Here is a 12255-nt window from a genome sequence, read left to right as displayed (position 1 = left end):
GACAACGTGGAGTGTTCCCACGCATCTGTCTGACAACAATGGTGAAACTCATTGATAAAGTCTTATAAATGAGCTTTCATTCCCTACAAAACGTCCAAGCCGAATCAGCCAATAAAATGCCACCAAGTTCTCAAAAGTCACTGTCAAAATTCTAAAGTGCCGCGTGGCATCGTATGAAGGCAGTGGTAGTTGTTGTACACGCACGCCGCCGATGCAGTGGATAAAAGAACCCCAACAATTGGGTTGGCTTCTAACATCATCTCCTCGTTGTCGCAATAAATAAGAGTCTCTGTTCTGTCAGAGTGAGTGAGTGAGTGAGAGAGAGAGAGTTTTAGAGAGAGAAAGTGGTTCTTCTAGAGAGAGAGAATCTCAGGCGTCTGCGCACATTGATACACCAGCGAGGATGGAGGATCGAGAGGAGGAAGAGGAGGTGATGGGGTCGAGCTTGACGATGGAGAAGGTGGCGGCAGCGAAGCAGTTCATAGAGAACCACTATAGAGCTCAGATGAAGAACATTCAAGAGCGCAAAGAGAGGTGATTTGATATTTCCATGGGAGTCGCAGTTAATTTTGAAATAAGCTTTTGTTGTTATACTATGTTGAACTAACTTTACTGTAGACTCAAATGTAGGAATCGAAATTCATTTCCACTACAAAGCTTGGGCTTTTAGTTGCATTAAACTTGGCAAAGTGCAAGTACATTGCCTAGATCTTGTTATTTTTTTTATTTCGAATTCTTTGTTTGGTAGCCATGAAAATAAAGGGTGAGTGAAAAAAATCAAATTCTTGGGCATTTAGGAACAGGCAGCTTCACTCCTCAAGTGAACTCTGAGACGGTAATTTGAGTGTCGGCTTCAGTGCTGTACACCCTCAACTTTTACATGAAGTAAATGTTGCATAAAATATAGGTTTGAAATATCAGATTATTCTTCCCTAGTTTCCTCATCAATGAAAAATGGGGTTCTTAATTCTGATCCAGGCATTCAGCTAAGTTAATGTGTTATTTGGTCCTTCTGTCTTTGTCTGATATGGGTGATACATCTATGTCCTACAATATCAACTAGATTAGATGGAGCCAAGAGAAAAAAAATTATATGGAAAAAATCTTGGGCAAAGACACTGATTTATCTTCAGACAAATGAAGAATATTGAAGTTCCAAAACACTGTCACTTCAAACCAGAGAGGCCACCCAAACAAGACTATGTTTGCAACTGATTTCAAAGTTGCTTCACTTTCCCAACGTTTCCAGATGATTCCTATTGTTTGGATACGAGTTACTCTCTGCAGATAACGATTGGCAAGAAGATGCATCAAAGAATTTGAGGTTATAAAATTTTGAAGACTGAATTGAAATTTGAAATTAAAGAAACAGACAGCTTAGGTTCAACTTTCTGGATTGCCACGATGTATGTGGTTATTCAGGGACTGTATGCATTCATGGAGATTGTCTAACTCAAATGGGTCACTGATACCCTTGCCCAATAAAAAGAATAAAATAGTTAATGCAAAACGTCAGCTAGATAAGTAATAACCAATGTTTATTTTGTTTCCATTGCAGACGATGGGTGTTAGAGAGGAAATTAGCGTCTACAGATGTGCCTAGGGAGGAAAAGATCAATCTAATCAAAGATTTAGAGCGAAAAGAGACAGAATTTATGCGACTAAAAAGGCACAAGATATGCGTTGATGATTTTGAGCTTTTAACAATCATTGGGAGGGGGGCCTTTGGTGAGGTCAGGATTTTCAGTAATATACTTCCAGCGCATATAAAAATCCGTAATTGTTTTGGTACTCATTTCAACTAGTTGGTCGACTGCCATTTGTGGAGCTACATACTCTTTTGCTCCTTATGGTAGCTTGTTATGAAATGGAACTTTAGCACATTTTGCTCATGCTTCCTCAATCTACAGGTCCGATTGTGCCGGGAGAAGAAATCTGGCAATATTTATGCCATGAAAAAGTTGAAGAAATCTGAAATGGTTAAGAGAGGACAGGTGAGAACATACAGACTCACATTTCCCATGGAACCAAAAGCTGCAGCTTGACCTGAGGGGGTTACTTTTGCATTTCCTGACTCACTCATTAATTACCATTTGCACCATATAGTCATCCCCTTTTCACTTTTATTACTAGGTTCTTGTGTAACTATCAACCCTGTGTACACTTATGCTTATTGAAGTTCTTGGATGTTAAATATCAACTCTATGCACCTTTCAGCCATTGTTTACAAATACCCATTAATCTACAAGAGTTAGTATTAGTAATTATGGCATGTATATGTACTGTTTTCTTCTCACTTCAATTTATCATTTCTGATCACTAAAGTGCTCTGGCTGTTGCTGGGTCATTTATGATTTTCCTTTAAAATTAAAGGACGTCCTTTTCTTTCATTTGTCTTTTGCCAGGGAAAAGATAAATTATTAATTCTCAGTAGTTTAGGGCCATAGTAGACTCTAACTAGCATTTGGGAAAGCAGTTTGTTTATGTTATATTTATGAGTCAGGGTTCTGAATATAGTAAAATTAAGTTTCTGTGCTTTATGTCTAATTTGTTAACCATGCTGCTACATTCTCTGTAGTATGTTTTCTCCTTTTATATCCTAATGCTCTGTAGAGTTCAAATTTCTTGTACATGTTTGGTTAATAGTTCTTTTTGGTCAAAGGTGGAACATGTCAGAGCTGAGAGGAACTTGCTGGCAGAAGTTGCCAGCCATTGCATAGTGAAGCTTTATTACTCATTTCAGGATGCTGAGTACTTATATTTGATTATGGAATATCTGCCTGGTGGCGACATGATGACTCTACTGATGAGGGAAGACACCTTAACAGAAAATGTGGCTAGATTTTACATTGCACAGAGTGTCCTGGCCATAGAGTCTATTCACAAACATAATTACATTCACAGGTGAATTTCTACTGTTGGTGTCATGTCATCAAATTATTGTGCTAGATGCTGGGACTATTGTAGTTTTGGACAGTACTTCTATTTTGTTAAATAATGTCTCATAAGTATACCTTCATTGTCTTTCTAGGGATATTAAGCCTGACAACCTTCTCCTGGACAAATATGGCCATATGAAGCTCTCAGATTTTGGCCTCTGCAAGCCTCTTGATTGTACTACTTTATCTACACTGCATGAAAATAGTGTCATGGATGATGAAAACTCGAGAGATCCAATGGACATTGATGGTTGTTTTCCTGATGCGGGTAATGGGAGTACTTGGAAAAGCCCTCTTGAACAGCTTCAGCACTGGCAAATGAACAGAAGAAAGTTGGTATGGTAGTTTCAGCGAGATAATTTTCTACTACATTTGTAGTACGTTTCTTCAAAGTAAATTTCAGTTTATAGTTAGACAAATATGGTAATCTCTAAAAAATTATGCAAAAGTTGTAGTTAAGAAGAGGACAATTGTAGGTGAAAACATGCTCTTTTTCTTCCTTAACTGACTGTAATGTGATATATTGTTGAGGCAATTGCCCCCTGCATGGATCTCCTAGTGTGTGGCTCATTTGTTAGTTGAGTGTGCCTCCTTCTATCTAATGGCACATTTGCAGACACATTATTCTGCTCTCACTCATCCATATGAACCCACCCGTGCACTCATCAAGATGTTAATTAAGTCCCATGTCAGCTTTGTTGGGAAGTGGAATCACAAAATAATATCACTGTGGCCGAGAGGTAGACTCATTAAACTTTAACACCCAGCTACACAACAATAAACATGTCTATAGCATGGTCATATGGTTATTTTTTGGTTTGTTTTTGTGTGTTTGTTAAGATTGTAGAACACTTCTTTATTCATGGATGGTGTTTTGTTTTGGAAGGCATTTTCAACTGTGGGAACACCAGATTACATAGCTCCTGAAGTACTACTGAAAAAGGGATATGGAATGGAATGTGACTGGTTAGTCTATACTTAAAATGTTTTCTATTTTTCAATTCTTGCACAGTTTCCATTGGTGGTGCTCATTCCGGAGTATTAACATTTTCTTTCTGCATTTAGTCTTCAATTTCTGTTTTCAGATTGATGGCTGTAAATGCGTCAGTTTATTTGTTTTTTTGGTCCTTGATGAGCAAGGTGTGACCTTGAACTTCAAAGTGTCATTATTTTGCTTTTGTAGAGGCTGATAAAGACTTGGAGAAATCTTAAGTGCCTTGATAATGAGTGTAATCATGCTTAGATGTCACTCTTGTATATGCCCCATGTACTTTGGCTAATGCCTATTTATCATTAATAAAATTCTTATTTACTGATAAAAAAAAAGTGCCTTGATAATGAGGATTTTAACTGTATTGCTACTCTGTTAACATGACACACAATAGATAAGAGTGTCACTACTTCCATGTCTAGTTCTTATGTACAATTTTCTTTAATGAGGAAACAATTACTAACATTGCTAGTTCTTATGCAAGTTTATGTCTACAGCTCTGAGATTGATCTTTATTTGTTTAGTGTGGTCAAACCATTGAGAAGATTGTATTAGCTTTTCAGTATAGGTCCAAGAAAAACCCTAGCTCTCCTTGGAGAAAGCTAAAATTTATCTATATTTTTTTTGGTTTTGAGCAAAGGAAAATGATGCTGAAAAGCCCCTTATTAAGACATGGATACAGTTTCATATATTCTCTGCATGTATTTATGTTAGTTTTGTTTCCCCTTTCTGGTGATACTGCATGTATTTATGTTATTTGTACTTCAAACAGGTGGTCACTGGGAGCAATAATGTATGAAATGCTTGTTGGTTACCCTCCATTTTATTCAGATGACCCGATAACCACATGCAGAAAGGTAGCATTCTCAAAATTCTTTGACATAGAATTTCTGCAAGTATAAAACCTCTGCATCTTCGGTTACTTTTGAGCTGACTGATAACACTTGAATCATTCCTATATATAGTCTTTAAAACATAATATTTTTTCTGGTATCCATGTATCTCATGGCACTATGATTACCTTTGTTTAGTCATACATTTGCTCAGCTACCTTCAGAGTTTGTGTGGGCTAGGCTCTCGGTCAATTGTGGTGCCCTAGGCTTAACATTATCCTTTCCACACGTTTTGAGCATGTCTGGGTCACTTTTGTACCAAGTGGTTGATTGTCTAGTGTGTTATATTGTACTATGATGTTATTGTAAGAACATCTTTATACAACATTTAGGTCTCGTTTGGGGAATGAGATGAGATGATAAATCTGTGAATAGTAGTGAAATGATTTGTATATAGTAGTAAAATAATTTGTAAATAATAGTGAAATGGTTTGAGTTAAGATGTTTTATTGGGTTTTAGAAAATGAGAGAGAAGTTGAATAAAAATATAATAAAGTTGAAATATTGTTAGAATATAATTTTTTAATATTAATTTTGTTTTGGAATTTGAAAAAGGTTTGGAAGTTTTTTGTTTTTGATAAGTAAGAATCTTTATTGAATAGAATGAAACTAGGCAATGCCCAAGTACACAGGAAGTATACAAAGTGAGACACCTAATTACATTCTAGTAAGCTGGAAAGAAGATAGAAACTCGTGAACATTCCCACCCTTCAATACAATAGCAGAAAACCACTGTAAAAGAGAGAATACAAATAAATTCTAGATTTCCCCCACTGCACGCTCCTTGTTGTTAAAACACCTATCATTCATTTCCGACCATAAACACCACATTAAGCACAAATGTATCATTCGCCACACTGCTGCCAGTTGAGCACTATTTTGCCTCATTTTCCAGCACGCTAGTAGTTCCACCACATTCTTAGGAGTGGTTTGGATTCAGAGATGAGTTGAGATGGTTTGTGAATAGTAGAATAAAAGTTGAATTATTTATTATATTTTATGTGGGAATTTGGAAAAGTTGTTTTGGGATTTGAAAAAGTTGAATTTTTTATTATATTTTGTGTGAGAATTTGGGAAAGTTGTAATGATTAGATGATATGAGATGAGTTGACGTGGGTTTTGAATGCAAACAAGACCTTAGGCATTACCCAACTCAGCTCGGCTCTACTCAGGATACCGGCCCATAACTCCCCAGTCCCTAGCCACCTCACAAAGTAAAAGCAAATTATCTATCGATTCCCCATTCCTTTTACACATGTAGCACCACTCCGTGACCACCATACTGCATCTCCAAGACTTGAGGGCGCTTCTCCTTTGCTTTGCTGTTGTGTCAGGATTGAGCATTAATCTTGCAAAGTCGGAAATAGTGCCAATGGGGGCTGCCCCTGATGTGGAGATTCTAGCTTCCACCTTGGGATGTAAGATATCTTCACTTCCTTTGAAGTATCTTGTTTTACCGTTGGGTGCTCCTTTTTAAGTCTGAAAGGATTTGGAACGATGTAGTTGAAAGGGTGGAGTGCAGATTGGCTGCTTGGAAGAGACTTTACTTGTCGAAAGGTGGTAGGTTGACTTTGATTAAAAGTACTATTTCTAACTTACCCACCTACTTCTTGTCTTTGTTCCCGCTTCCTGTAAAGGTGGCTAATCGCATTGAGAAGTTACAAAGGGATTTCTTATGGAGTGGCTTGGGGGAAGAGTTCAAATTCCATCTGGTTAATTGGTCTACTATTTGTACCCCAATTTCGGGGAGAGGGTTGGGGATTCGACACTTGATGAATTTCAATCAAGCTCTTTTGGGTAAGTGGTTGTGGAGGTATCAAAATGAAAGGGAGGCTCTTTGGAAGTCCGTTATAGATTCTTAGTTTGGAGAAGCTTAGGGAGGCTGGTGCTCGAATGAGGTACGTGGTCCTCACGGAGTGGGTTTGTGGAAAAACATTAGAAGCCGTTGGGGGATCTTCCGGGGTTACGAGCATTTCGTGGTAGATGATGGTTTGCGTGTCCGTTTTTGGCTTGATAAATGGTGTGGCAACCACTGTTTACGAGATACCTTCCCTGCCATCTTTGCTCTTGCCAGAGTTAAGGAGGCTTCGATTGCTGATATCTTGGTTTTTTCAAATGGTGCCCCTCAATGGAATGTGGATTTCATTAGGGCAGCTCATGATTGGGAACTAGAGTCTTTTTCAGAGTTCTTTGCGGCTCTATATTCAGCAAGTTTTCCAGGGGATTCCGAAGACAAGTTGCTTTGGAATCTTTCTAAGAAAGGTACTTTCTCTGTTAGTTCTTTTTACCAGAAGCTCACGAATCCCGGTCTATCTATGTTTCCATGGAAGAGCATATGGAAGACGAAAGCTCCTTCAAAAGCAGCTTTCTTTGTCTGGACAGCTTCTTTGGACAAGATTCTCACTACAGATAATTTGAGGAAACGTCGGGTTGTTGTCTTAGATTGGTGTTGTATGTGTAAAAAGCATGGGGAGTCAGTTGATCACCTGCTTCTACACTGCGAGGTGGTCAAGGCTATGTGGGATGATGTATTCTCAAGACTCGGTCTGTCTTGGGTTATGCCTTGTAGATTGGTGAACTTTCTATCAAGTTGGAGAGGCCTTCATGGTGACTCTCAGGTAGCGGCAATTTGGAGATTGATACCAATATGCATGTGTTGGTGTATTTGGAATGAGAGAAATGCTAGATGTTTTGAAGATCATGAGAGAACTTTGGCTGAGCTTAAAGCTTTCTTTTTTAAGTCATTGTTCCTATGGGCGGGGGCTATAGTTTGTAACGGATCTAGTGTCCATGATCTTATCCTTTCTATTGTAACCTCTAGCTAGGCGTTTTTTCATGTATACTTCTTGTGTACCTGGGCTTTTCCTAGTTCTATGAATACAATATCTTTGATTACTTATAAAAAAAAAAGATTATCAACTGTTAGAATCTTCCCAAGTGCAGCTGTCCAAGTAAAAACGCAACTATAGACGGCACTAAAACCTTCCAAATGCTCTTCCACAGAAAGAATGTGGGCTGTTGGACTGTCAAGGCCTTGTAAAAAAAATTTAACAGTAAATTATTTTCTCCCCGTGTGAATCCAAAACATACGGTGGCCCCCATTGCCTCCTAACTTTGCTGAATACAAGTAGCTATAAGAATCTGCCAGCTCTTCAAGTTTGGGAAAGTTGTAATAATTAGGTAATGATTAGATGAAAAAGTTGAAGATTTGAATTGAAAAGTGTTTGTGTTTGAGTGATGTTTGGGAAGGAAATTATGAAAAATTTTGAGATGAGATGAAATGTGTTCCCAAACAAGGCCTTAGACTTTTTCTTTTCACATCATTACCATTTCCCTGTTTTCTTAACTATCTCCTTGAATTTTCCTTTAATATTTAAGGTCTTTCAATCATGGTCTATTTTGATGAATGGGTATATCAAGTTTTTCTGACAACTGTTTTTTCCCAGATCGTTCATTGGAAAAATCAATTAAAATTTCCAGAAGATCCAAAGTTGACGATTGAGGCTAAGGATCTTATTTGCAGGTTGCTGTGTGATGTTGAACATAGGCTAGGTACTGGAGGTGCACACCAAATTAAAGTAAGTTTTTTTGTTTTCCAAAATGTCACAAAGATTTCATCTAGTCTTCTGTTCTGCCTTATGACAACTCAGTTGTATCAGGCTCATCCTTGGTTCAAGGATGTCTTATGGGAGAAACTCTATGAAATGGAAGCAGCATTCATGCCAGAAGTCAACGGGGAGCTAGATACACAGAACTTTATGAAGTTTGATGAAGTATAACTCATCTTCCACAACTCCTATTACCACTTCTAGTTTTTCTTCATCTTAAATTATTGTTGCTTCTTACATTCTTGTGCCAATACTACTATCACTTAATCTAGCTTGCCACCAGTTGCAGCATATTGTATTTTGGGATACTAGCCCTCAATCTTGCTCATTATGATTCAAGGATTTTCACTATTATTATAATGATTTTGATTTTAATTAGTGGTCTATTCTCTCACAAATTAAAAAGCTTGATACAATAGTTGTTATTATGGTTTCACAATGGCAAGCAAGATTCATAAACAAGTGAAATTAAAGAACTGCATCAATTGCAAAATGATGACCAAGGATATATGTTTCTTGAAATTATTTTTGATTTTATGGGTTCTCAATATGTATTATTATTTGCTTATCTTAAAAAATTGGTCAGAGGTTTAAAATAGAGACAGGGCATGCTAGTGGGAATTTCATGACTTCGTCTCTGGAAATGCATTTTAATTATTATGCCAACAAGGGTCCTCTAAACTTTGATGTTCTTAGATCTTCCTTCTGTTTTTTTGGTTGTACTAATGTCAAGATGTTACACTCATTAAAAAACTAATGTCCAGATGTTGCTTCATTAGACATGTGCATGTAAAATTCCTTTATAGATTTCTTCTCATGAATTGAAAACTTGGAATCTGTTTTTAGTTGGATTCTCCAACCCCTGCAAGGAGCGGCTCGGGCCCCTCACGGAAGGTTTGTACTATTTATGCTTTTGTTTCTGTGTAGCCAACATTGGGCATTAGCTTGTAAATAGAAACGTGGATTAATTGAGAGGCAGAAAATGGTAGTGCTTTGATAATTACCTGGCATGCTTGATTTTCTATGCTAAAAATATATATTGTCTATATCCACATTGCCCCCAAAATACTTTTTTTATTTTTTAATAAGTAAACGATTTTATTAAATAATGATAGGCATGGCCCAAGTACACAAGAAGATATACAAAGGTATGCTTTATCTATGTGGAATCAATAGAGACAAGGCTTGTCATGCAAATCGAGGCCATTAAAGTCTATAGCTATGGCCCATGTACATAAGGTTCTAATAAAAACAGCTCTTAGTTCCTCTATTGAACGCTCCTTGTCTTCGAATGTCCGTGCATTGGGCTTCCGCCACAAACACCACAGAATACAGATAGGGACCATTTTCCACACCGCTTTGATTTGTCTAATGCCTCTTAAATTTGTCCAGCTGGCCAAAAGTGCATCCACCGTAGCGGGCATTGCCCCCAAAATACTAAGACTTGGTTTGGAGAGATTTTTTTCATGCTAGAACGTCACAAAATCTTCCTCTCTTTTGGGTTTTAGTGCTCCTTGTCATTATAAAAGTTAGTCAGTTTATCCAGATTCTGTCTGCTATTTATGTGAATACTTACATTTTTAAGCCTGTTATTGTTCTTATAATTTGTATGAAGTTTGATGGTTTTGCTTCTTATACTATGTAGATGCCATTAACTACAAAAGATCTAAGCTTTGTTGGCTATACATACAAGAATTTTGATGCTGTGAAAGGCTCTTCTGGTATGCAATTTTATTTCTGATCTAAGTAGTCGAGGTACTTATTTTTTTATTTTTCCTTTTTTATGTTTGAGTGCAGCATTTATGTTTTCTGGCTAGAAGAATATGCAATCACTTTCTTGTATTAGTCAACATACATGCATTCCTCTTAGTGGACATCTGCCATACAAGATTTTGAGCATCCCCCTAAAAAATGTCTTTCTTTTTGCTGATTTCTGTATTTGCCATACTGGCAAAAAATTAACAACTACAGAAGGGGGGGGGGGCTTGGGTGGACAGACTGTTGAGAATAATATGCCCCTTGTCGGCTAGGAATAGTTTTTTTCAACTTGTCTCTCCCTTTGGGTCGGATAGTTTGGGCAGTTAAGTGGGTCATAAGTTGCTGGTCCTCTCACAATTGAGCGATAGAATAACATAATTACTATGAGAAATGAAACAGAGTGTTGGTGCTACAATCTTTATCAATGGCTAAGTGGACATTAGGATCTAGAAGCACTTAGATTTGACCACAAGGGTACAACAATGAGTGGAACTATGACATGGAACCAAACCAACAGTGGTTTTGGGCCCAGTCATGGCTAAAATAATGCCCCTTTGTGTGGGTTAGCCTGTAGGAGGATTCCTAGGTAGTGCACTTGCATTGCTGAAATCCACATCAGGGGGTACAGAAGGTTCCGTGCCTCCCTCAGATGCATATGACTAAGCATAATTTTTAAGACAACTCTTTAAATTCTTTGAGTGAACCCCAGATAATGGTGTGACAATTCAGTGAAATCTGACCACCAAAGTAGCCTTCTGTAATTATTCGTTTCAGAGTTCAAGTAGCATTTTTTTTGGTGCCTCAATTTCATGTTCATCCTAGGAATGGAATCTATGTCTTGAGATATAGTTAGCAGACTCACCTCATAATATGAGATTTGGAAATTATTAATAAGCATATATGGAAATCAGAATGTCTATTTGCTTAATCCCTTGGATATTGTGCAATGACTTTACTTATTATATCTGAATGTCCTTATGGTAATTTTTAATTTCTTGGAAAGGTAATTGTTAGATACTTTTACAAGTTTAGCCCACATCTGTGCTTCTCTCTATCAGAAATATGGAATGAACGATTTTAACCTTTGCAGGTCTCAAAAGAAGCATGTCGCTGAAACAGCTATCAACTGATTCTATACATAGTAAGGAATCATTATCTTTTCCTCCTCCAAGTAAAGGATCTTCACTACAACCAGCAAGTTTCATGTGATTTAAATGGATTGAAATTTGATATCTAATATTTGTAGGTGACTCTGCGACAGATTATACTACTAAACGGACTGCTGGGGAAACAGAGGCGCAAATACTCACATCATCAGGCGATCCCATGTTATCATAAAAATAAAATTACGTGGTGACAAAATGGAAAGTTCATCATCTGGATCTGCATATGCCTGCTGCTTCCGTAAATCTTCCTTTCTTCTTAATTGGCTGCCATGCAATTGCCATAATCACATCTTAGTGTACAGCAATATTGAAGAGCTTAAGAGGCCAGTTGAGAGAAAGAGAAGACTTTGGCTGGAACAATTTGTGTATTAGAGTTAAGAGTTTAGAGCAGAGAGTTGGAACATGTGTCCTGGCTGCCCAGGTTGGCAGTGGTATATTTGCCTTCTCTAGTGGCAGTTCTTGGTCAAATTTTAATGGATGCCAAATCACCAGGAAACTCAATAGACGTGTTAATTACCGTGTGAGTGTGTGCAAGCTTGGACAAACTAGCTATTGAAGTATATTAATGGCAAAAGAAAAGAGCTATTTGGAATGTTTTGCCTCGAGGTATGACTCTTGAGGTATTAAATTTTTGCATGCTACCTTTGAATTTGATTACTCTAGCTGTGGAATCTAGTTACTGAGGATGATTGGTGTGAAGGTTGCGTTCATGCAAACCTGACTGTTGAAACATTGCTATCATTCCGCACCAGGTTTGTGTATAGCTCTTCACTCCTACACCCCACACCTATAACTTTTTTTTTTTTTTTTTCCATAAGATGTTGGGTAGTGAATGGTGGCTGATGAGAAAAAAATTTCTCGTGTATAGTTGATTCTTAGGTTTATACTTAATGTTTGTGC

At 37.5% G+C, this 12255-nt stretch overlaps 1 protein-coding gene across 3 annotated transcripts; it reads left to right on the top strand.

Moving 5' to 3' along the window:
* The first annotated feature begins 286 nt into the window (after positions 1-286).
* On the top strand, positions 287-11983 carry LOC109003068 (serine/threonine-protein kinase 38-like). 3 transcript variants are annotated; one of them, XM_018981037.2, is made up of 13 exons: positions 287-534; positions 1559-1733; positions 1911-1994; positions 2663-2904; positions 3032-3275; positions 3826-3905; positions 4703-4787; positions 8270-8401; positions 8483-8596; positions 9278-9325; positions 10077-10152; positions 11280-11360; positions 11451-11983. In XM_018981037.2, exons 1-13 carry the CDS (start codon positions 404-406, stop codon positions 11525-11527), a joined length of 1569 nt encoding a protein of 522 aa, XP_018836582.1. In that variant the 5' UTR covers positions 287-403; the 3' UTR covers positions 11528-11983. The 3 variants fall into 3 exon arrangements, with proteins under 3 accessions (XP_018836582.1, XP_018836584.1, XP_018836583.1); XM_018981039.2 differs by having other exon boundaries at positions 288-534; positions 11280-11330; XM_018981038.2 differs by having other exon boundaries at positions 288-534; positions 11280-11330; positions 11436-11983.
* Positions 11984-12255: the final 272 nt, after the last annotated feature.

The sequence above is a fragment of the Juglans regia genome, chromosome 6 (genome assembly GCF_001411555.2).
Source record: "Juglans regia cultivar Chandler chromosome 6, Walnut 2.0, whole genome shotgun sequence".
NCBI lineage: Eukaryota > Viridiplantae > Streptophyta > Magnoliopsida > Fagales > Juglandaceae > Juglans > Juglans regia.
The sequence above is the reverse complement of the archived record's forward strand: the minus strand, read 5'-3'. Positions and strand labels throughout refer to the sequence as shown.

Excerpts from the sequence above, each read along its gene's own strand:
- LOC109003068 (XM_018981037.2), top strand. The coding sequence starts at position 404 with ATGGAGGATCGAGAGGAGGAAGAGGAGGTGATGGGGTCGAGCTTGACG. Across the intron at positions 3,276-3,825 it reads AAATGAACAGAAGAAAGTTG|GCATTTTCAACTGTGGGAAC; the intron begins GTATGGTAGTTT and ends TTGTTTTGGAAG. Across the intron at positions 8,597-9,277 it reads ACTTTATGAAGTTTGATGAA|TTGGATTCTCCAACCCCTGC; the intron begins GTATAACTCATC and ends ATCTGTTTTTAG.